Genomic DNA, 26,137 nt, shown 5'->3' with positions numbered 1-26,137 from the left:
TCAACCAGGTTTAGTAGGCATGATCTGCCCTTAAAGCCGAACTGGGTCGGGTCAAGTGTTTGGAGGTTCCCAGTGTCTTAATGAGTTCCATGATGATGCGCTCCATATCCTTGCAGACCAGGCTAGTCAGGCTTGGTTTATGGGACGATAGTTACCAGGGTCCGTTGTGGCCCCTCCTTTGTGGAGTAGAATAATTGTTGCTGTGTGCCATTCTATGGGCACATAGCCTGTGGGAGAGGCTGAGATTGAACAGCGTGTTTAGGTGGGGGGTTAGTTCATTCTGTAGTTCGTGCAAGACTCAGCCTGGGACACCATCTGGCCCCATTGACACTGTGTTTTTTGGCTTTTGAAAGAGCTATTTTCACCTGTGCGTCTGTGATTTCTGGGACACTACACTTTTCCGGAATTGTTGTGGGCTCTTTTTATGGGTGAGAGGGGGGTGAAGTTTGCACTGAATCTATCTGCCAGGATGTTGGCAATATCAGTAGGTTCAGTATATTTTGTGCTTTTTTGCACTAGTTCAGTGCATATCTGCAAGTTGCCACTTAGACTCTTAACATAGCTAAAGAAGGCTTTGTGGTTATCTTTTGAATCCTTGGCTATTTTTCTTTTGAAGTTAGCCTTGGATGATTTTATGAGGAACCTTAGTTACTGATACTGATCGGGGATGTCTTTTCTTCTTGGGATTTGTTTTTTTTTTTCTGAACTAGTTTCCTCCTTCTATTGTATAGCCTGTTTATGGCGGGGGTCCACCAGACTGGTTTCCTCCTCTTGGAGGAGTGAGTCTTGGTTTTGCTAGGGATGGCACGGTCCATGCATCCTTGTAGGTGCTCATAGAGTACATTTGTAAAGGTTTCTGCATCCTGGGCAACGTTGCCCTTTAGCGTGGGGGCTGTGAAACTTACCGCCTCTATCTTAAGTAAGGTTGAAGTTTGCTTTAGAAAAGTTTTTTACTGTGGTTACCTTAGTTGGGGGTGGTGGCGGGGTGTGGACATCCAGAGTGATTAGTTTATGGTCTGATCTAACCAGTGACTGGTTGACTTCTGGTATGGAACACCTGTCGCCCATGTTTGTGATGACCATGTCCAATATGTTTTCACCTCTGGTAGGGGAGTTTACCAGCTGATCTAGGGCATTTGAGTTGATGATGAATTCCAGGAAGCGCTGGGCCTGGGAGTTTGTACTAGAGTAGTTTTCCCAGTTAATGGTAGGGTAATTGAAATCGCCCAATATCAGGGTATTCGGTAGGACCTTCATGTTTTCCAGTGTCTCCAGAAAGGTGGAGTGGTGGTCCTGGGTTATGGAGGGTGATCTGTAGCAGGCCACAATTTGCATTGCATATTTGCCCGATGTTAGTTGCACATGGATGATCTCAGAGGTGGTATGCTGCGCCACAATGGAGGTGTAGGTATCCTTGATGAATATGGATACACCTCCCCCTTTTGTGTTTCGGTCCGTGTTCTGTGGCCAAAACATGTGGTACGAGTTGTAGCCCAGTAGTGCTGGGGTGCTCTCTGGAGCCTTGAACCAGGTTTCAGTTACTGCACAGATGACGTTCTCCATACTGAGGAGTGCTTAAAGTATGTGCATTTTGAGATTTAAACTCCTGACACTGAGTAGCATAACCCTCAGTTTTTTGTTAATTGTGCTGTTTACGGAGGTGGGCTTGACTTTTTGAGCCTTGCCTAAAAAAAGCACTATGGGGGCAGCAAGAGCCTTGGCCAGTATTCGAAAGCCTAGGAGTGACTGGTGCAAGCTGTCTCTTGTGAAGCAATGTGGCTTGTCGAGCATGTCATCCCAAGCTGACAGACACTGGATCCCCTTTGAATGACACCAGAAGTTTAGCCAATTGTTGAAATTGATCATTTTTTTCTTTATACTAAGGTATCATTCTTGATGAGGGCAGGACTCTACTCAGGGTCAGGGTCATACCAGCCTGGGCTACATGATCAGAGAGCTCTTCCAGGTCTCTTTTCATGTAGTCCAGGGAGATGTACATTTCGGGTCATTCACACCAACATGAACAATGACAGAGTCATATTTGTACTTGTTCTGGATTGACCTGAGTGCTTGTGTTATGTGGCGGATTCTGGCTCCTGACAGGCAGCTAACAGTAACCTTCTGCTTGTCCAGCCTAGTGAGTGGGACATCAGTGTGCCTGACTAGAGTCACCTATTACTAGTGTGTTAGGTATGTTATTTCGCCGTAAGGGCTGTGATTGTGCGGCACACTGATTTTGTGTTTTATGTGTTGTCTGGTTTGTGACAGGAGGTGCAGGTTGTTTGGGTGTCTGCTTTGGAGATCTCTGATGCTTTTGCAGGTTTTTATTTAGAGCTTCAGAGTATGGTTTTGTGTATTTGTGTATTTTTTGCCAGTGCTGGTTTAGTAGGTCTGTGTGGCTGGAGGTGTGGTGCAAGTGTTGACCTTCTCCTCTTGACTGTCTGTTCCAGTCTTTGGTGGAGACAGCTTAGCCTCCAGTTTGACTGTATAATTGCATCTCTCGCATATGTTAGTGTTTTGTGGTAGGATGGAGGTAAGTACGGGTGGGAAAGGGAAGGTGTTTGCTTTGGAGATGGTATCAGCTGAGGGTTAGTGAGTAAGGGGAGCGTGTTAATTTATTAAGGATGTGATAGATTGTATGAAGTGAGAGTTGGAAATTCTGAGTGGGTTTAGTATTAGGTGAGTTGCTTATTTTGGGCTCTGACTAAGCAGATCAAGTTGAATGTAGTAGTTTGTTTATGGTAGTCCAAAGGGGTTTAGGGTTTGAGGTTGAGAGTTTGTAGGTTAGAATACTAATTTATTTTTTTGTCTGCCTGGATAAGATATTTAGAGTGGTTTCTGAAATATGTGTAGGTTTGTAGATTAGACTGGGTTTTGTTTTTATTTCAGGTTTTCCAGGCTTGTTTTTTCTGATTCACGACAGACTTTGTATTTTTGGTTAGCAATAGGGCAGGAATGGACTTGAGGCATTTCTCCACCTAGAAGGAAACATGTTTATGATTTAGGATGTCTGGGAAAGTTTTGTTTAAAGTTGCTAATGGTGTCATTTGAGGTATTTGTTTTTAGGTGGTTCCAGTTTTAAGTTGGCAATAAAATGTACTTGAAAATGGGTGAGGTTGCACACTTCAAATATGTGATGATTTTAGGGGATGGAGTGTTGTAACCTGGGTAGGAAGGTGGGGATGTGGTCACTTAAGGCATTAGAGGGCATGTCAAAGGTGGAGATAGAACTGGGAGAAGTGAGGATCCAGTCAATGGTAGACCCTTTATTCAAATTGTTAGAATAATGGATGGGGGGGGGTGATTAAGGCCATAAAGGTTGACGGCATTGATGATTTGTCAGAGTGAATGGAATTACAGTCAGTGTTAAAATCACTTAAGATTAGTTTCTCATGGGAAATATTGGAAGTGGTCTAGAATAGGAATGTTTCCATTGTATTGATATTACCAGGGGAATGTAAATGTCAGTGATAGAGATTTGCAGTGGTTTAGTTTGAGGGACACTGGGAGAGAGAGGGTGAGGAGGTGTAGGATATCTTTGAAAAAAGCTGCAACTCTTCCTGCTTTTTTATGAATTCTGTCTTTTCTAAGTATTCTGTAACCTGGGGGAATAATGTATTCATCTTTGTTTCATCCATGTTTCATTGATTATAAGGATGTCAGGGGAATGCTGGCTTATCCAAACATGAAGCTGTAATAGCTTGTTACAGGTACACATAACATGAACATTAGAAGTAAGGGGGTTGTTCTAGAGTGATAATTTGTTTGGGAGGTGGAGGGATTTTGTGAAGGGTCTTTGCAATTTGGGGCTTGTGTTTATGGCCTCTGGGTTGTAATGATGGTGTGGGTGCAACTTTCTCTTTTTTTGAAGTGAAAGGGAGGCAATGTGTTTATATTTGTGGAGGTGGATAGTGGAAAAAATGTGAAGGGGAAGGGGCTTTAGTATAGTTACTGAGATGTAAATATTTAATGGTTGTGATGGAGCTAGAGAAGGGTGAATGTATGATGCAGGTGAATAGATTTAGAATAGTCAAGTCAGTAGAGTGAGGTTCAAGAGTGGTATAAAGGGAGATAGCTGAAGCTATAGCATCTTCTTGTGTAATGTGAAGTGTTAGTGCAGGTGTGTCAGTAGAAAGATATATGAATTGAGTATGCAAATAGGAGAGGTGGGTGATAAATGATTAGTGAGAGGATGTATAGAATGTTAGGAATAGTACAGTACTGGAAAAGAAAAAATAGAGGAGGCTTTGTGATGGATGGAATATGATTGGTTTGTTGACTTGTGTTTTGATTAGTTAAATATGGTATAGGGGTGGAGTTAGTGTTGAATAAATGTAGTTGTAGTGGGGGTGGGTGGGAATTGAAGGTAGTGTAGGGGAGCGGAGTGAGTCTGACTCCAGCGAGGGCAAATGGAGCAGGCCCACACCTGAGAATTCTGCAGGAAGCAATCAGTAGATTTCTACTAAACTGAGGCAAGCAAATGATGAAAAATTACTTACACTAAGTAAAGATTACAGGATGACAGCTTGTGCCGATTAGAGTAGAGGAGCAACTTTAAGAATTTTTATGTAATGTATATAATATATATACGTGTGTGTGTGTGTGTGTGTGTGTGTGTGTGTGTGTGTGTGTGTGTGTGTGTGTGTGTGTGTGTGTGTATATATATGCTTACATTTATATACACACAGACACAATGTGTGTGTGTGTGTGTGTATATGCATGTATATATGTGTGTGTGTGTATATATATATATATATATATATATATATGTGCAGAAAGGAAGAAATTCAATATCGCATAGTGTTATATAATGTTAGGAATACACTGAATCATCAAGGTAATCTTATACAATTAATACATTAAGAGGGCTGGCATTTCAGTAGCAACATTTCAAGGCTATCCCAACCACTAAAAGTTTTAGTATGATTTATAGGATGTTCTTCTGATCACTTTTTCAGTTTTACATAATACTCCCTTAAAGGAGTGACTTTAAGAGAGAGATCTAATCAAATAATGTAGCACGGGATTATTGTTTTAGCTGAATTAGTTTTACATCCTCCAGCATGTTGGCGCCCTAAAGTTGTAAGTTTGTTACACTGCTGAATTATGTCAACTAGAAAAGGAAGTAACTTTCATTATTTGGCTCTGAGCTTTCTTGAGGCTTTAGGCTATGTTCTTTTGTTTAGCAGGAGAATTATGCACAGGGTTTCTGTCAGAGGCAGCTCACGTGAGTCGTGTATCGCATGCAGTTAAGGCAGGTGTTAATATAGGACTGTTCGTGGTTCTGACTATTGTAAAAAGAAGGTAGAGCTGTTCAGTGTAATGTATATAATAAGGTCAGAAGAAGAGCTGTTCAGTATAATTTATGTAATATGATTAGAGTGAGAGAAGGTTAGCTAAGATAGGCAAGGTAAATAGGCCAGGAGAATGGAAGATGGGAGAAATTGGTATGAGTAGTGTTCCGCACTCCTTGTGCCCTGGTGGCCTTCCATGCTTGTTTAATCCATAAGGAAAGTCAGGGTAGTCAGTATGACACTATTCGTAGAAATGTAGCATCGAGATGCATTTAAAAAATAGCCAGCAGTAGGACCACTGTTTACAAGTATAATATATGGCTTTGGTTAGAAAAAATGCTTATCTTGATGCACTTATGAATCCATCTTTGCTTTTAAAAGTCAGCAGTAGTGTAGGCTCTTATTTTTAACCTGTTTTAATATATAGTGGACAATTAAGTATGTGGCAGAAGCAAGGAAACTTTAGTCAACAGGAAATACTAAGTTAAGAATATTAGTTGGCGCTCTGTACCTGGTGTTTTACAGATGAGCTGTCACTGCACCATGGCTTTCATTCCAAAAGTAGGTGCCCTGACTAATCTTAATTAAATTACCCACTTTTCCTGCAATATTCCAAGGAGCTGTGACCAAAAGGGTAAGTGGTAACTGGAGGGGGTGAGCCTGGTACTGCTGTAGGTAAATGAGCTCTAAGCAACCCAACCATTACTGACTAGCAGAGGTTTTAAACAGTTTGTTTTCAGTGTAATTATGAGGTGTCATTATTTTTAAGAATACCATAACTAGAATGCACTCTACTTTTATCTGTAATTATAGACAAGACAGCATTCAGATTTTTCCTTCTTTTACAGCAAAATCTGCAGGAAAAACTACAGCTTCGTTATACAGAAATTTCCAAAAGGTAAAAAAAAAATTAACCTTAATGCTAAAAAAAAAAAAAAAAAAATCTTAACATAGATGAAATTTGTTTTATTGTTTGTATTCTGTGTATGAAAATGTGTTATATGCAGTTCTTTTGTCTGTAAGAGAATTTTATCATCTTTGGCCAGTACATACTGTACAATAAGTAAAGTGTAAGGTTTTGCTTACCTGGCATAGAGTGGATCCAGCAAGGTTTTTCCTAGCAGTAGTGGCTAATACCAATGTCTTTCACTAGTCGGTATTGATGTGTACTAGACGTATGCTTCAAGCAGGCACCATCTTTTGTCTTTGCTACTCAAAGAAGTTGCTTGACAGCATGCTCTGTTTCTGAGAAGTTTACTGTCCTGAAGATTCTCATTCCCTTTATTTTCCATCTGTGTACTTTTTTCTTCCATTTCTACTGTTGTCTGTTTACTTATGCTCTTATCTCATGTCTGTGGCAAGTAGAGCTTTGTTTTGTGTAAACATTTGCCTTATGTTTCTCTAAAAGCTGGTTAACGGGTGTGGTTATGGAAGGGTAGGTAGTGCCTGAAGATTTCAGTTTGCTGCCACTGTTTTATTGAGAAGGCCATTGAAGATCACAGCAATGTTCAGCAGTAACACTAAAGTAGGGCACCAGGCATCACTTCAGCCTCTTCCTGGAGGAAAAAAATAAACGTCTAAGAAACTGGGGAAAATAAATGAAAGTAGCCTGGGCATGATTGTAGTCTGGCGGAGGAAGGCTCGCATAACAGGTTGCCGTTTCTGGGATAAGCACTCAAGTCACGACTTTGGTAGAAACTCTGTACTTGCCTGTGCAACCATCTTTTCAGATCAACAGAAGACATTAGTAGTTCTTCACCTCCACTGTTTCCAAACTTTAGTCAGAGAAGGAAAGTGGCTTTAGCCAGTTCTGCAACTTTAAAGAAAGGCAGCAAAACGTTCTATGTCACAGCTGCCAGTAAGGTGGTTCATTTATAGGTTCATATGTTCATACTAGGCTATCTGCCCTAGGGCATTTATAAGCCTAGCCAGAGTGTGTTTGGCTTTCGCCACCCATTTTAAAATAATTTTGCTATGCCCTTTTTCGAGGTTAGTATACTGTGCCTCTGTCTAACAGTGACACCGAAGTGATACCCGGGGTAAACCTACGATCTCCCATCCACTCATCAAGATTCCTCTTGAAGAGAGTCAATGAGGGACTCTGCCTAACCTGGACTGGGATTTTATTCCAGAGTGAAGGGAGCCTCTGGGTTATGAATCTGTCCCTCCAGCATGTCCTATTTATTTCAGTGCTGAGGTTCAAGTCTCGAGCACGAGCTCGATGGGATTTGGATTTTCTGAGGTGCAGCATGTCCATTAATTCCGGGTTGGACATGGCTTTATACGTCAGGCACAGATCGCCTGTGAGCAGGCGGTATGCCACTGAGTACAGCTGGAGTTTCTTTAACCGGGCAGCATATGGCATCTGTTTGAGCCCTTTGATCCTCTTGGTGAGGTACTTTTGGGGTCTTTCCAGTTGCTGCAGGTGTCTGGTAAGGTACATCCCAAAAGGGGCATTGTACTCAATTATGGGCCTGATGAGGGATGAGTAAAGAGGCACGATGACCTCCCCTAATCTAGATGTGAATCCCTTCATGATTAGGTGGGCTATATAAAATGTTTTTCTAACCACTTTGGCCACGTGGTTGCCAAATGAGAGATTGCTATCAACTTGGGTCCCCAAGTCCCTAATTACTTCTTCTGTACTTAATGGATTACCACCTATGTGGTAATTTGTGGGCACTTTGTTTTTGCCAAAGGGGATGACTATACACTTTTTGGCGTTTAGCTTGAGGCCATGGCTCTGGCACCAGTTGTCTGTTTGTATGAGGCCCTTTTGGAGGATGCTTGTGTCGGCTGGAGTGTCGATTATGGCGCCCAGTTTGCAGTCCTCTGCAAACTTGGTCAGCCACAGTCCTTCCATGTTGGCCTGTACCTCTGAGAAATATATACCGAACAAGAGAGGTCCCAGGACTGAGCCTTGTGGGACGCCACTTGTAACTGGTTTGGAGTCTGACATGGCTCCAGCAATTCTAACCATGTGGGTTCTGTCCTTGAGCCAGTTTGCAACCCATCTAGTGACATAGGGGTTTATATTTAAGCTTATCTATAATGCCAGAGTGGGGTATTGTATCGAAGGCTTTTGCGAGGTCCAGGTAGGCTGTGTGGACCACCTTCCCCTCAGCCTTAGTGACTGTTTCAAAGAAATCAACCAGATTTAAGAGGCAGGATCTGCCCTTAGCAAAGCCAAACTGGGTAGGATCCAGTTTCTGTAGGTCCTCAATATCTTTATTTATGAGGTCCATGATGATCCTTCCATAGCTTTGCAGACCAAGCTAGTCAGGCTTATGGGGCGATAGTTTCCAGGATCCGTTGAGGCACCACCTTTGTGGAGAGGGACCACTGTTGCTGTATGCCACTCTTTGGGTACATATCCTGTAGTAAGGCTGAGATTGAACAGTAGTTTTATGTTTGGATTTAGCTCTTCTTGGAGTTCATGTAGGATGCAGCCCGGGACACCGTCTGGTCCCATTGATGCTGTGTGTTTGCTTTGGAGAGGCAGCTCTTACCTGAGCGCCTGAGATGTCAGGGGGGCAGCACTCTGCTGGGATAGATATTTGCCCTTTTGGTGGGGAGGGGGGAGAAGTTTGCGCTGAACCTGTCAGCTAGGATGTTGGCAATGTCTGTGGGTTCGGTGTATTTTTTGTCATTTTGGACTAATTCTGAGCATATCTGGGAATTCCCACCCAGGTTCCTAACATAACTAAAGAAAGCCTTGTGATTATCCTTAGTGTCCTGTGCAATTTTTCTCTCGAAGCTGGCCTTAGATGATTATATGAGTGCCCGTAGTATTTTGCTAATACTGATCAGAGATGCCTTCCCCTTTTGGGATTTTGCTCTATCATGTCGTAGCTTCCTCCTTCTATTGTATAGTTTGTTTATGGCTGGGGTCCACCAGACAGGACGTCTGCCTTTGGAGGATTGGGTCTTGGTTTTATTTGGGATTGCATGATCCATGCATTCCTGAAGGTGTTCATAGAATGTGTTTGTAAAGGATTCTGCGGTCTGGGCCATATTTTCCACAGGCCCGGGGGCTTTGAAGGATTCCACCTCGGTTTTGAGGAGTGTGAAATTTGCATTAGAGAAGTTTTTCACTGTGGTTTTCAGGGCAGGGGGTGGAGTCGGGATGTGAATATCCAGTGAGATTAGTTTATGGTCTGATCTTACCAATGAGGGATACACTTCTGGTCTGGAGCATAGAGTCCCCATGTTGGTGATGATCAGGTCCAGTATGTTTTCCCCTCTTGTGGGAGTGGTAACAAGTTGCTCCATAGCATTTGAGTTTATAAATTCTAGGAACCTTTGGGCTAGGGTGTTGGAGCTAGAGTTATGCTCCCAGTCTATGTTTGGGTAGTTGAAGTCACCCAATATAATGGTGTTTGGAGAGACCTTCATATTTTCCAGTGTTCTCAGGAAGGCCGAGTGGGGTTCCTGGGTTTGGGAGGGTGGTCTGTAGCAGGCTATAAACTGGAAGGCAGTTTTACCCACTGTTAGTTGCACATGGATAGTTTCTGATGCTTCGTGCTGTGCCACCAACCTGGAGGTGTGGGTATCTTTGACGAATATTGATACTCCCCCTCCTTTTGTGGTTCGGTCCAAGTTTTGGGGCGAATAGCATGGTATGAGGTATAACCTGGTAGTGCTGGGGTGCTCTCGGAGCCTTGAACCAGGTTTCTGTTACTGCACAGATATCGATGTTCTCCATGCTAAGGAGAGTTTCGAGTGCATGCATCTTGAGGTTTAGACTTCTGGCGTTGAGTAGCATTACTCTTAGTTTCTTATCCCTTGTGATATCTATGGAGGTGGGTTTGTCTTTTGAGCCTTGCCTAAAAAGGCACTATGGGGGTAGCAAGAGCCTTTGCCAATATCCGAAAGCCCAGGGGTGACAGGTGCAAGCCGTCCCTAGCGAAGCATCGTGGCTTGTCGAGCATGTCATCCCAGGCTGACAGGCATTGGATCCCCTTTGAATGACACCAATACTTAAGCCAATTGTTGAAATTGATCATCTTGTCTTCATATTGTGGCATCATTCTTGGTGAGGGTAAGATGCTACTCAAGGTCAGGGTCAAACCGGCCTGGGCTACATGCTCAGAGAGCTCCTCTATGTCTCTCTTCATGTAGTCCAGGGAGGTACGTCTCGGGTCATTCACACCAGCATGGACAATGACTGAGTCATATTTGTACTTGCCTTGGAGTGACCTGAGTGCTTGTGTTATGTGGCGGATCCTAGCGCCCGACAGGCAACTCACCGTGACCTTCTCCTTGTTCAGCCTGGTGAGCGGGACGTCAGTGTGCCTGACGATAGAGTCACCTATTACAAGTGTATCAGGTGTGTTGTTTAGCCTTAAGGGCTGTGACTGTTCGCACACTGGCTTTGTGAGCTATGTGTTGTCGTGTTTTGTTTTGGGGTAGCGGTTGCTTGGGTGTCTGCTTTGGAGGTCTCTGCTGCTTAGGCAGATTTTTATTTAGAGCCTCCGAGTATGTTTTTGTGTGTTTATGTGTTTGGTTTGCTGTCATGGTAGGTCTATGTGAGACTGGAATTGTAGTGAGTGTTTCCTTCTCCTCCTGACTGGTTACGCCAGTACTGAGTTGAGAGAGCTTAGCCTCCAGTATGGCTATATGGTTGCATCTCTCACATGTGTTGGAATTTGTTGGGCGGAGGAGAGGGTTGTCTGTGTACATGAGGCAGTTGTAACATTGCCTCAAGATTCCCAGATTCACCAGCTGGACCGGAGAGGAGATTGACAACTGACCTTTGGACATGCTAGAATAGTATTGGGAATTCCTTTATAATTGAAAAAAAAAGGGCTAATGGGGAACAAGGTACTCAAGGGGAGTTTGTGAGGGTGTAGTGCTTTTAATTTTTTAGTGCTGACTTATATAATTGCTTTAGTGTGCAAGTGCCAGGTAACCTGAATGCAATGTGTTACAGGAAACTTAAATGCAAAAACGACAACAGTAACTTTCTTTCAAGTGAAACAAGGAAATAAGTACAGTAAGCAAACTTTAGTTTTACAAGTGGGCAGCCAGATGCAGAAACTTCCACTGCAATGGTCATTATCAGTGCCAAGAAAACAATAGCTGGGAGTCTCTGCAGCACTTTCAGTTCAGTTGCCTGCCAAGCAATAGTCCGTCAATTAGGTAATGAACATCAGTCCTCATTAAGGAGTTTGCACTTCTGCAGATGCCATCAGTGTGACTTCTATAAATACTAGATGTTAAGTTGTCTATCTCGCCTTCATTCTTGCTGGATGGGTTCGGAGCCGACCTCGGCTCCGACTCGGCCACTCTAAAAGCTCGAGAGTTGGTTCCACCGGCTCGAGGCTCCCCTTATATCCCACAATGCTAGGCGAGAGTTACCTCAGATCTCGTTTGCCGCTACAGCTTCGAGGTTGGTTGCTTCTACCGGTTCCTGGTGAGTGTTAGCTTTTTATTCTAAAAAGTTATTCTTTTTTCCCCTTTTTACCTTAATTCTTCACAAATTAGTGTAGAATATAGTTTTTTATCCCCGACCCTAGTTTTCCCCGTTTTCTCTTTAAAAGAACCGCTGGTTCTTCCCTTGGGCCTTTGGCCTTCCCTCCCTTAGGGTGTGTTTGCTTAATTTCTAATTTTTTGACTAAAATTGTTAATTATTTTTACTATTAATAATTTTTCTGACAGGGTATAACTGTGTGTTTGGTGTGTGTTAGTGTACTCCTGTCAGTTAGAATAATGTCAAAGGAAGCAAAGGTCTCTGGATTCAAGAAGTGTGATGCGTGCTGTCAGAAAATGTCTCTGACAGACGCTCACACTTCTTGTGTCTACTGTCCTTTGCACCTGCAGGACTCCTGTGCTGTGTGCCATGGCTTCAGCCCCAGGGTCCTGCAGGAGAGAAAGAACAAGTTAATTTTGAGAGGCTTGTTAAAACCAGAGGATTCCCTGTCAGTTTCAGCAGGGAAGCCCTCTAAGGCATCGAGGTCTTCGGCTCCGGCTTCTGAGCCGAGACCTCAGGTTGTTCAACCTTTGCCTTTATCGGCTCCGGCTGGAGCCGATAAGACTCAGTCCACAGTTTCTGTGGCTTCCTCGGCTCCGGCCGGAGCCGAGGTTATCGAGGTACCCGTGTCGGCTCCGACAAGATCTTCGGAGCCGACAACCAGAAAGAGGTCTAGGTCACCTTCTCTTGGCTCCGTTCATTCGGCTCCAGGATCTCCCCTGCTGTCTGAACGGAGCCAAAGGTCTCATTCCTCTAGGTCATCGAGGCTTTCCGATCATGACCTTCAGAGGGTGGTGAGTTGACTACTTAAGTCCGAGGCACTTGCCCAGATGCTTCAGAGCCCGACTCAGCAGTCGGTGCCTGCCCCGGTCCATCAACTCTTTCCTCCTTCGACTCTTTTGAGTTCGGACCGGGTCGTGCCGGAACCGAGACTGTGGCCACTTCGGAGCCGAGACAATTGTCTTCGGCCCCGTCGTCGGCTCCGTTTTCTTCCGTGGAGGAATCTCGGCGCCGGACTTCCCTCGTCGGCTCGAGGGGTGAGTGGCATCGGACCCTTGTCCGACCCCTCTCCCTCTCGGTGCTTGCGCTGGTGAGTTCGGCTCCGACATCGCTCGAGCCATCACTGTCGGTGCCGAGGGGTCCTTAGCTCCTCGGAGCGGGGACCTCTGGCTCTGCCTGACAGGGGTGCTTTGAGGTCATGCGGAGTGTGTTAGAGCCTGGCTCTACTCCACAGTCGGCTCCGTCAGCCCCTCCTCTATGCTGCCTCAGGGTAAGTCGACTCACTCCCTCATCCCGGACCGCAGAGAGCCAGCTCCTCAGGAGTCCCCTTTGGGATTTCATCCTCTTCGAGGCCTCTCCTGATTTGGCAGAAGAGCCCCTCGGAAGAGGAAGTGCAAGAGGAAGCACATTGACTCACCTGAGTCTATCACGCCGGACACAGATCTGGATGATTCTGAGGGTTCCGCCGGTTCCCCCTCTGAAGATGTCTCATTTGCAGACATTCTGGAGATCCTTAAACAGAGGGGAAATTGGCCAGCCCTCAACCCTTCAGAGGACGAATCTGTGTATCTTGAGGCGTTTGGCTCTCGTCCTTCCACCTCCTGGGTGTCCCCCTTGACCCCCTCATGCAGGTGGTTGCAAAAAAGGCATGGACGGCTCCTGATTCAGTGGACCCCACTCCCAGGAGACCCTCCAAATTCATCACAGCTCCATCAGACAAGCAATTTTTATCAAAAGGAGTTTCTGTGGATGCTATGGTGGTAGCTGCCGCCACAAAGAAGGAACTGGCTGATCCTTCAGTGCCTGTCCATCCACCTAACAAGGAATCTAGGTCCATGGATAGGTACGGAAAGCGGATGTTCTCCTCAGCGACTTTTACCATGCGTTCGCTGAATTATCTGTGCCATTTCACTCGTCTTCAAAGGGACTTGGTCAAGGAAGCGAGTGAGATGTTGAAGGACCCTACAGCTGCGGGGTTCCAAGAAAAAATGAACACGCAGCTAGCTATCCTTAATTCCATTTCCAACTCCTCCATGCGCCTCCTCTCTTATGCGGCCGATGGAGCGAGCAGAGCCGCAGGAACAGGGGTGGCCTTACGTAGGCACGCCTGGATGCGGCTATGCAACTTTGCGGAACCTTTCAAGACGTCTTTCACGAACTCCCCTTTTGATGGATCATCTCTTTTTGGTCCTCAAGTGAAAGAGACCCTGACTAGGTGCGAGACTGATGGCAAGACCCTTTCTGCCGTCGGAGTCCGTTTTTCGACTCCTTCTAGGCCTTACCCCAAAGGCCAGAAGGGTGGAAAGATGTGGTTCCGTAAACAATCTCAAGGGACTTCGCCTGACGCACAGAGTCGTTTTCCTACCAGAGGCAGAGGTGGGAATAACAATGGTAGACGACGCCCTAGGGGCAGGGGGGGTCCGCAGAACCAGGGCAATCGGGAAGCCTTTCCTGACAAGCCCTTTCAGCATCCCTGAGGTGTTGCCCGACTGCCCATCTTCGGAGGCAGTCGGGAAGATTGTCACTGTACCCAGAAGCCTGGCTATCCTTGACACAAGACAAATGGGTACAGTCCATCATTTCCGAAGGTTATTCCATCCCCTTTCTTCGTTTTCCAAATCAGTCAAAAAAATCCCTTCCAGATGTTCCACCCGCTCAAAGGGATATAGCAGCTTTGGAAATTTCAAAACTGCTTTCAAAAGAGCTATTCAGCCAGTGCCAGCAGACCAACAAGGATCCGGAATCTACTCAAGGTTCTTTTTAGTTCCAAAGAAAACAGGGGACTGGAGACCAATTTTGGATCTCAGTATCTTGAACAGATCGGTCAAGAAAACAAGATTTCGGATGGTCACGCTGCAATCCATTCTTCCCCTATTGGGAAAAGGAAACTGGATGTGCTCTATAGACCTTCAGGACGCGTACTATCACATAAAATGAACAGGCGCTCCAGGAGATTCCCCCGCTTCCGGGTGGGAACCAGTCATTTTCAATTCAGGGCCCTGCCCTTTGGTCTCACCACTGCCCCGGTGTTTACCAAATGCATGGCAGTGGTAGCTTCTCACCTGAGACGACAAGGATTCCAGGTGTTTCCATATTTGGACGACTGGCTCCTCACAGCTCCCACCAAGCATCTCCTTCTGATGGCCAGAGATTACACTTTTCGCGTCTGTCAAAACTGGGTATCTCAATAAATTGCGAAAAGTCTGTTTTGTCGCCTTGTCGTACTATTACCTACATAGGCGCAAATTTAGATACTGTAAACATGTCTGCAACACTAACGAACCAAAGGATATCAGACATTCAAAATTGGTGTCAATTCTTCTCAACAACAACAGAGCCAAAGCCAGGTTAGTTCTAAAGGTGTTGGGAATCATGGCAGCGCCATACCTCTCCTCCCATTGGCCAGATACCACATGCGGATCCTTCAGTGGATGCTCTTTTCTCAATGGTCATACCAGGAACTTCCAATGTCTCACACCATTATGATCACGCAAGCGTGCAAAAGCATCTCATGTGGTGGATGTCTTCCCCAGCTCCTGTTCGGGAGACCATTTGTTCCACCTCCTCCGGTTGCTACTCTGACAACGGATGCCTCCCTGATCGGGTGGGGGGGGGCATTATCAGGGCAGGACAGTCCAGGGCACATGGCAACCAAGCGAATGCCACTTGCACATAAATGTTCTGGAGATGAGAGCAGTGCTTTTAGCGTTGCAAGCCCTTCAAGACTCTCTTCCCTTGGGAACGATTGCAATCCAGACAGACAATATGTCTGTAGTGTGGTACATCAACAAACAAGGCGGAACCAGATCATACCCCTGTGTCGAGAAGCACTCAGACTGTGGCAATGGGCGATTTCTTCTCAGCGTTTTCTGATAGCAACGCACATCCCTGGGAAGTCCAATCACATTGCGGACAAGTTGAGCAGAGCTATTCTCATGCCTCACGAGTGGTCTCTGAAAGACTCTGTAGTGAGAGATATTTCTCAAGTGGGGTCAGCCTTGCTGCGATCTTTTGCTACTCCCCAAAACAGCAAGTGCAGAGAATACTTCACTCTATTCCCTTTACCAGGCCAACCCAGCAGGGACGCTAGTCCAAGTTTGGCCCCGGGGACTTCTGTATGCATTTCCTCCTTTCCCACTGATCTCTCAAGTAATACAGAAAGCTATCGCTCAGAAGGCCTTATTGATCCTCATTGCTCCTTACTGGCCTCGACAAGTGTGGTTCCCCTTTCTACATCGATTTCTTTTGGTGCGACCGTGGAATCTGGACCTAGTTCCAGATCTTTTGATCCATCAGTCGGGTCAGTTTCATCGCTCCCTCCCCTCTCTGAACCTCACTGCTTGGTTCCTCCACTTCCAACCGTAGCCAGGCTTCCTCAATTATCTCACTCTGTTAGAGATATTTTGATAGCTTCCCATAAATCTTCCACTCGAAAGATTTATTTGAGTAAGTGGAAACGCTTCTCATATTGGGCACAAGGAAAGGACATAGATCCTTTCACGCTTCCATCCAACTAGTCCTTGATTTTCTTGCTGAACTCTTCCATGCAGGTTCATCTCCATCTACTCTTAAGGTTCAATTGGCAGCTATTTCTAATTTCCATGTGGGTATTTCTGAATCTGCCCTAATGTCCCACAAACTCTGCAAAGCCTTTTTGAAAGGAGTTTTTCTTCTCAGACCTCCTGTAAGAAATCCTCCTTCTCCTTGGGACCTAAATTTAGTTCTTGCTTCTTTGATTCTTTCCCCTTTCGAACCTGCAGCTTCATGTTCCTTAAAGTTATTATCATGGAAAACTCTCTTTCTGGTGGCTATCACATCAGCTAGAAGAATTTCAGAACTTCAAGCACTCAGTTGTCGTTCTCCTTACCTTGTGTTCCATAAGGACAGAGTTTCCTTACGAACTAACCCGTCCTTTTTGCCTAAGGTGGTTTCAACATCAAATCTAAACCAATGCATTGACCTCCCTGTCTTTTTCCCGGAATATTCAAATAGGTCTGAACAAAAATTACACTACCTGGATGTTCATCGTCAATTAAGGTACTACTTGGACAGGACGAAACAATTCAGAAAATCTGATCAGCTGTTTGTCTCCTATGCACGGAAAGCAGAAAGGGACTTCCAGTTTCAAAGGTATCTTTATCCAGATGGCTAACATCTCTGATTACCCTTGTTTATGAGATTAGACACCAAAAACTGCCTAATAAACCTAAAGCCCATTCCACCAGAGCTTTGGCTACTTCTCTAGCCTTCCAAGACAGACTGCCTATTGACACCATTTGTGCAGCGGCTACTTGGGCTACTCCTCACACTTTTATTTCCCATTATAAGTTGGATTTAGCTTCTAGGCATAGAGCTAATTTTGGTTCCACTGTTCTCAGGAGTCTGTTCCGTTAGGCCACCGGGACAAAGTGCTAGGGACACGGTCCCATCCAGCAAGAATGAAGGCGAGATAGACAACAACATATAGAAGTTATGTTCTTACCATAACGTTCCATGTTAGTTGTCTTCTTCTCGCCTTCTTCTTGCGTCCCACCCTCCTTCCCCCTGGCCTGGACAGACCTAGAGGAGTTGTGATCGTGACCTCTCTTTCTACCACCTCTTTCTTAGTCATATGCTATTATGCATATTTTCTTGTTTCAGGATATAGGTCACCCCTTTTCTTCCTGCTGTTAGAGGTGGATTCTGTTTCACAGTTTTACTGTTTTTGATATAAGCTGGGTTAGCTTACAAACGAGATCTGAGGTAACTCTCGCCTAGCATTGTGGGATATAAGGGGAGCCTCGAGCCGGTGGAACCAACTCTCGAGCTTTTAGAGTGGCCGAGTCGGAGCCGAGGTCGGCTCCGAACCCATCCAGCAAGAAGAAGGCGAGAAGAAGACAACTAACATGGAACGTTATGGTAAGAACATAACTTCTATTTTCTGCTGCAGCTGATGAAGTCACTTGAGAGAATGCACCTTTAATTACGTGGCCCTTGATTGTGATAGCTAGCGTGGATTTAAACCTGTTCTCCACACTTTTATCCCCCACCCCGAAATACTTTTACTGCGTACAAGATGGTTGACATTTGTAGCTTATAAACTGTTATTGTATAATTGTTAATAATCATGCACATGCTGAAATCCATAGTCGATGACTTCACTGAAGACCTCAGAACAGTATACATAACTCATTGCTGTGGAGTTTTCCCCGATCTCCACTAACAACCTCTTGTTGAAATTTTCAGAATGTGGTTTGATCTAGCACTGACATTTTCCTGCTACATGTAATAAATGTTCTGTAAAGTCCAACATATCTCATGGCGGTCTACTTGATCTTTTACCCTCTAACCTCCAAAGTGTGGTCCTCAGTAATGCGTCTTTTAAGTTAGTGTCCAGCTATATACTTGGCATCTGTCATTTGCAGGCATAATCTAACAAAATGTTAATAAATTTCATGCCTCTAGCACCTCAAAAGAGACCTCTGTAAAAGAGTTGCTGTCCATCTAAGCATGCCATATTTCTTTTGCTTTCTCACTTTTCCAGATTTTAAACTGCTGTCCTTCCTTGATGCACTGATCTTCATCTTCAGCATCATGAATAAATGTGTACCATACAGTCTTCTGCATACTTCTGCCACAGGACTTAAACTACCCATAAGCCTACCTTTTTATTTATAGTCCATCTTTCGATTTCTATGCCATTATACAATCAGCCAAATTGTTTTAACACCCGTGTGGTCACAGAATTAAGAAGGGCACGTGCAATTGCTACACATGAGCATTGAGTATGTCCACAGCAGGAGGGCAGTAGCTACTACAAAGATTTTAATGTTGCATCAAATTGTTTGTTACCTGTCCTAAGTGAAAGACCAGCACTGGTAGAGTTTTTAGCAGAATCTAGAACAGACGTAGCTGTTAAAAAAGGCTGACTGGTAGGGCACATAAAATATTGCATGTTAACTACAGGAATCCATCAGAGGAGGTTGGAAAGGATTGGGAAGACAGAATGGATAATCATTTCTCAAAGAAACAATGGGAGGATGTATATATGGCTCACAAATATGCAACAAAGTCTGGAATATTTAGGATCTTTGCTTGGAAGTGTTTGCATAGGTATTTGTATACCCCCAAGAAGACTGCAAAGAATTTTTCTTCCGGTAGATTGCACATGTTGGAGGTGTGATGGGGAATAAAGAGGAAATTGGGAACACATTTTTTGGGGGTGTAATTAGTTGGCAGACTTCAAAAATTCCCCGCAGACTACTCTACCAGAAATACTGGGTGAACAAATCGGTGTAACTAAAGAAATTTTTTTGAGTTGTGATGCATAATCGGAATTTCAGGACATAGTAAGGCCTTGCTGAGTTTAATTTCTATTTTCTAGTAATTGCTTCTTTGGCAGCCAACAGAATTAAAGTGTAAACCAACCATATTATAAGTAGGGAATTTAGTAACCGAGATAAAGCTGCAGGTGGTATCTTTAGGAAAGGGGTTACTTAGAAAAAAATGGGAATTGTGGGAACAGTACATGCAGAATAATGTTTTGGAGGAGGAATGAGTTTAAGGGAAGGTAAGAGTTTGACTCACAATGACTGAATAGATTATAAATGATATATAATGTTTGCAACTGAAAATGTCAGTATGGTTTGTTTTCATTTTTGTAACTGTATGATTATTAAATTGATCACTTAGGACACAGACAAAGATGTTTCTTGTTTTAAAATAAAGTTACTTGTGCTAAGTGTTTGTGAATTATATCTTGAAAATGTGCTGTGGTATTGATTTCATTGTGTGCCTAAGAAATGAATAAATAAGGAAGATTACAAATCCCATCAAATGCTTTTGGTTCCTCTTCTATAATTGCACCTAGAAAGCGAACTTTTTAAATATCAAATGTTTTTGTACTTGAAAGAAATAAAATTTCTAAGGATTCAAATACAGCACAGGATCCACTGATTATGTCCCTGAGGTGACACACTCCCTCATTATCCCACTACCAGTAAGGAACAATAAAAGGAAGGGTCCTGTTCTCCATCTATATCAGTTAATGAGCACAGTCCTACAGTTGTGTTACTGGATTCTGACTGAAGATGCTCTATCTTAAGACTGAATCCCACCCACATGTCCAATTTGAGGACTTTCAAAGCAGTGGCACAGGTAAAGGGCCAAATTTAAAAAAATAAAAAAATATTGTTTAGTCACCAATAGCCCCCCTCAGTGGGTTGTTATACTGACCCGTTTCACAAAACAGTACAGCATCCAGAGTCTGAGACATATTTCTAAGAAAACAGTACAGTAGCATGCAACCATCAAAGCAGATCTAGGGTTGGTGTGTAAAATCATAGTCCAGCCAAATTGGTAAGTAATATAACCCTTTTGGACAGGTCAGTAAAACTGCCTGTACACCAATACCCACTGACGGCTAAACTGTCTGCAGTTTTTAAACACTGATTTCTCCAAGACAGTAGTGTCAGCTATTATTAGAAGGCATGCCTCATTCTGAAAAGTACATTTTATTGGAGAAATTTAAAAAGAACTTGAGGATGCTACTTTTCAGAGTATGTTATTTAACAAAGAAGCTAAGAGAATAATACATGAGCTTCTCTCTTTTTTTTTTTCTCTCTTTTATTTGTATACCAAAGACGAAGCTTCAAAGTTTCACCTGTAGGCTTTGCTTCTGAAGTTTTAGTTTTGCTTTTTCATGTGTTGTGTTTTCATAAGTTTTCCTTTTTCCTGCACCTGTAATTTGGCCTATGTGGTGCACCGTAGAGTAAGCCATAGTGCTGTGACACAGCAGTGGGCTATCAGTGTTTCAGTTTTCAAAGACCTTGCAGGTCTTTCATATTTTGACTTATTTCACAGAATTCTATTGCTATTTTTGCACAGAATGAGCAATATTACCTGTTCCTTTTTCTTATTTCATGCCTATCCTTAAAATTAGTCCTTTTCTTTGAAATGTTCAGCACTTCCTTTGACATTTATGCATTTCTTTGATTTATGCTTTCCACTGTGTTGGGAGTTCAACTGTTAGCACTTCATTACATAACACCATTAACCAATTTCCATTTAACGTGCCACAGTAAAATTTTAAGTCTATAAAAAACATTATTTACATACAATTTCCTATATTTCAAAAAACATTTAATATTAATAAATTCATTCAGTCCTGGTGTTTTATCTGCCTGAAGTTGTATCTGCCACCAAGTTTCCCTTTGTTCTAAAAAATTCTTAGTCACCTCCCCTTGCATCTAACTTAACTATTTCGATGAAAAAAATAAATATTTTATATGTCCTGCACTCGACTGTGTGCCTATATAAAGTGCGTTGTTGATTTCTCTTTTTAATATAATAATAATGCTCACTCATCCTTTCATATAATGATCTTGTAGTCATTCCTACATAAAAAACGAAACATCCACTGCACAAACATATACCACCCCTTTTGTTTTACAGGAGGCATCTCCTGGTACTTTTATAGTGCTGGGATAGCTTATTATATTAATAAATGGACCTTCTAATATATATCTGCAGTAGCTGCAGCATCTACATTTGTACATACCTTGTTTTCTGAATGTGCAGGATATTTGGTGTGTACTTAGTGTAATTCCTTTTAAACAAATTTTTAAAATTATAATTAATATAAATAAAACTGGGTTTACTACCTACAACCTCAAACAAGTCTGGAAAATCTTCCAGTTATTTTCTATTATTGTCCTAATTTCTTTACTGTCTCTCGACATTTCCAAATTACAAGTTATTCTATGATGTTGTTTACCCCCCCCCCCCCCCCAGTTGTTACAGGAGTTCTAAATGGTGCCTTTAATATAGAGGGGTCTTCTCATATCTTTTACTATAAATGTCATCTGCTAATTTATTAAGCTCACTTTGATTATACCCTCTAGCGATAAGCATCTCTCACATTTTTTGTAAATTCTTCTTTTGTAACTTCCATCATTACTAGAAATTAGGACAATAATACAAAATAACTGTAAGATTTTTAGAAGGGAATAAAGACTTGTTTGAGGTTGTAGATAGTAAACCCAGTTTTGTTTATATTAATTATATTTTGAAAAGATTGTTTAAAAGGAATTGCACTAAGTACACACCAAATATCTTCTACACTCAGAAAAAACAAGGTATGTACAAATGTGGATGCTGCAGGTACTGCAGATGTACATTAGACGGTCCATTTTATTAATATATTAAGCTATCCCAGCACTATAGAAGTACCAGGACATGCCACCTGTAAAATCAAAGAGGGGTATATGTTTGTGCAGTGGATGTTCCAGATGTTCTTCGTGTTTCACTGTTGCAGTCATCACATTTGGGTTATCTGCCTGCAGGTAGCCCTCAGCCAGCCTGAATACCAGAGTCTTTGGATTTCTGTGTCGGATGCTCTTGCTTCTTCCATGACATCAGGTCGTCAGGGGTATAAAACATGCAGCCGATGCCATTACATCAGTCTTTCTTGCCGTACGGTGCCCGAAGCAGAAGCAGTTCGCAAGTGCTGGTCGGCCGACTCTTGAAATTTTCATTTTCGAGTTTCAGACCTGAAGTCTTCAAAAAAGATAATACCCCATTGGGGATCCTTTTTTTCTTGCTCTAACCAATGTCAGAAAAAAATAACAATTGTCTTGCCTGTGGAAAGTAAATACCTCAGAGATTTTCATTCTTACAGCATCACCTGTTTAGGCCCAGACCACGACGTACCTCGCTATCAGTTTTGTGCCTTGTTCAACGCCCGAACTATTCGTTGTCGGGCTATTTTTGTAGCTAAATACTTTCATTATCAAGCTCTGTACTCCAAAATGGCTTCATTAAGCCATCTGACTACCGATCTTCTGAAAAAACATAAGGATAAAGACACAGACTGCAATGGTCCAAAACTGCTGACAATGCTTCCGTTAAGCTAGTCGCCAGTCCACTGGTACTCGGTGAGGCGCTTTCGCAGCCCCTGATACCCGCTACTACAGATTTGCAGGCCTCTACAGAGACCCATTTGGAGTCCAGTATTCTGCGAGATGCTTCTTCGACTATGGAACCTGCAGATGTCTCTACCTTGGTTGGGTCCGGACCTGCTGTGCAGGCACCGGCTTCTGAGGGTGTATTCAGGCCTGCAGACTTTCATATTAAACCGGCATCATTTCCAACTAGAAGTACCGAATTCCTCGGGCCTAAAACTCGCACTACGCCTAGAAAACCGACGACCAAACCGCAGACTCAGGCCCATATGCCTCAAAAACAAATGCTTAGAATGGCTGATGAAGTTATTACCTTAATGAGGGGAAGCCAGCCTTCCCCCTCTGAGACCTGGAACCGATTTTCTTTCTGATTATTCTGATCAGGAATCTGATATCTCTGCCCCTTCTGATTACCAGGATTTGCCCTTATCTACTTATGAGGATTCTGATGCAGATGATTTCATTCCCTCTGCTTCCCCTCCAGAAGATTTTTCTTTTGGTGAAACCTTGCATACCCTTAGGGAGCATTTCCACTGGGAAAGCCAGGACTATTCTGAGTCTAAAAAGAGACTTTGGGAATTTTTACTCTTGCCTCAACACAGGTCTCTAGCTATCCCTCCTGTTCTGGCTATTGTAGATGATGTTTTCTTGGAATCTAGCCTTACTCCAGACACTTTGCCTCCAGCTTTCAGAAAACCTGACCGGTACTACAGAGTACCTGACTCTCACAAGTTCCTCTTCAAGAATCCTACTGCGGATCCAGAGACCATTTCCCAAGGACCAAAGGGCATTAAGGCTACTACTGCCAAAAATCCTACCCCTTCTGATGGAGATTCTAGATCCTTAGACAGATTGGGTTAAGAAGGTATACACTTCTGCTACTTTGGACATTAGGGCTTTAAATTGCCAATTTCATATGTTAAAGTATCAGCAGCATATGGGACTACTTAAACAGAAAATTATGTTGATTCTTGACTGTGCTGAACACAAAGACTTGCAAGATTTAATGCATTCTGCTGAATAAGTTGGTAAACATGCGTTGCAATGCAGTTTTGATGCTTTAGAAGCATCTTGCAGGACTGCTGTCACTGGGTCTGTACTTAGAAGGCATGCTTGGCTTAAGGAACAAAACTTACCAGATCATGTTAAAGCTAAATTACTGGATGCACTCTTAAACCAAGACCGCCTTTTTGGCAACAAAGCAGAAGTCCTCAAAAGGATGGAGGAAAAAGCAAAATCTATGCAAACTGTTAAATATTTCCTACAAGTACACCCTCCCAGATTCAGTAGGCATTGGCCTTCAAAGAACTGGTCCTTTCCAGTCCCTTCCAGGCCTTCAGTCCAAACCCAGGAACAGCAGACCACCAAGACTTCAGTCTCCGGCTACTCACAGATCTAAGCAGTGGGGGGCTCCCACTTCCAAAGCAGGAAGTAGTAATCCACCCTCCTACGGAAAAATGGCACAATGACTTAACCTTAACCCTTCCAAGCCCTGCTCAACTACTTGCTCCTTTAGGAAGAAAGCTTGCTCTGCATGCAAAAAAACTAGGAACTCATTACCCAGGACAAATGGGTTTTGAACATAGTTTCCCCGAGGATACAGATTCCACTTCACACACTACTAACCCAAATAGTTGGCCAGACCTCCCCCCAAATCAGTGGGTGGAGGCCCAACAGCAGGTTCTCTCTCTTCTCAGTATCAGGGCTATTCAACCTGTCCCGGCAGAACAAAGGGGACAAGGTTTTTATTCAAGACTTTTTCTGGTACCCAGAAAAGAAAACTCCTGGCATCCTATCCTGGACCTCTCTATTCTCAACACCTTTCTGGTGGTTCCAAAATTCAAAATGCTAACTCTTCAGCTTATGCTAGCCAAGGATGCCTGGCTGGCAACCGTAGAATTAAAGGAAGCTTACCTGCACATCCTAATAAGAGAATCTTGCAGACAATACCTACGTTTCAGGATGGGCTGCATGCACTTTCAGTTCTCGGCACTTCCCTTTGGCTTATCTACTGCGCCCAGGGTGTTCACAAAGTGTCTAGCTCCAGCCATTGCATTTTGCAGGCAGAGAAATATTCAAATTTACCCATACATGGACGATTGTCTGATTCAGGCAGAAAGCCAGGACTTGCTATTACAACACCTGGCATTTGTAAAGAAACTTCTAACCTCACTGGGGTACACCATCAATGAAAAGAAATCACACCTAGTACCCTACCAACAGATTGTATTCCTGGGAGCAAGCTTGATCACAACTTCCCAGATGGCATTCCTCACTCCGGAGAAACAAGTTTTATTTGACAACCTACTTCAAAACTATTGGCCACAAAAACCCAGCTATCTGCAAGGCAAATACTGCAAGGTCTGAGGGTCATGGCCTCCTGCATTCTGCTAATTCCATATGCAAGACTGCATATGAGGAAACTCCAATGGTATCTAAAAGGTCTATGGTGTCACCATTCTCAAAACCTGGAAACAATGATTCCTTGTCTAAGGACAGAGTTTCTTTGGTGGGCAGAGGCCTGCTACCACAACAAGGGACTCCCTTTCACTCTACCCCCTGCTGCCCAAACCCTAACAGACACATCAGGCTATGCATGGGGGGCTCACATGGCAGGGCAGTGCATTCAGGGCAAATGGGACCAGAGATGGATGCACCTGCATATTAGTTAAAAAGAAATGTTTGCTGTACAGAATGCTCTGACAGCCTTCAAAGACCTTATTCTTCCAGGACAACTGTTGGTAAAGACCGACAACACCACAGTTATGTGGTATATAAACAAGCAGGGGGGAATCCACTCCTACCCTCTCTGCAGACTAGCCATGGCTGTGTGGAACACAGCCTTGAGCTACCAAGTGCACCTACAAGCTCAATTCCTGCCAGGCAAACTAAATTCACTGGCAGACGAGGAATGGAAACTAGAACCCAAAATATTCAACCTCTTGAACAAATGGGGGACTCCAGAGGTAGACCGGTTTGCTTCCCCACAGAACTACCAATTGAACAAATTCTGCGCCAGAACTACCCAAAGTCAAGCTGGGAAAGTGGATGCCCTGTCCTTTACCTGGGAAAGCCTCTCAGCTTATGCCTTTCCCCTTCTGCCTCTCCTCTCGAAGGTTCTACTAAAGATCAAACAGGACAAGCCAAGGACAATACTGATTGCACCAAACTGGCCATGCCAGCACTGGTACCCCCTCTTGCGGTGTCTGACACTGCTACAACCATGGTGCTTGCCTCTGTCCCCTTCCCTGCTGTCCTAGCAGGCAGGCCAGATTCTGCACCCCCGGCTTCAAACCCTGAACCTTGCAGCCTGGCTAAGTCCATGAGCTCTCCTCTAGCATCCCTCAGTAAGCAGGTGCTGGATGTCATTCTGGAGGCAATGAGGCCTAGTAATAGAAAATCCTATGCTGAAAAGATACTGTTCCTGGAGC

General features: G+C 43.7%; 1 protein-coding gene across 1 annotated transcript in view; it reads left to right on the top strand.

Annotated features, from left to right (window-relative positions):
* The window catches only part of NDUFA7 (NADH:ubiquinone oxidoreductase subunit A7), a 138,441-nt gene that overhangs the window by 67,315 nt on the left and 44,989 nt on the right, over nucleotides 1-26,137 (top strand). Inside the window, exon 2 of the mRNA XM_044090685.1 lies at nucleotides 6,143-6,192. Coding sequence (XP_043946620.1) covers nucleotides 6,143-6,192 — 50 coding nt within the window. The remainder of the gene's footprint in view (nucleotides 1-6,142; nucleotides 6,193-26,137) is intronic.

The sequence above is a fragment of the Protopterus annectens genome, chromosome 13.part0, assembly GCF_019279795.1.
Source record: "Protopterus annectens isolate FY-2018-M chromosome 13.part0, PAN1.0, whole genome shotgun sequence".
Taxonomy (NCBI): Eukaryota; Metazoa; Chordata; order Ceratodontiformes; family Protopteridae; genus Protopterus; species Protopterus annectens.
Note: the sequence above shows the minus strand (reverse complement) of the source record. Positions and strands in the feature narration are given on the sequence as shown.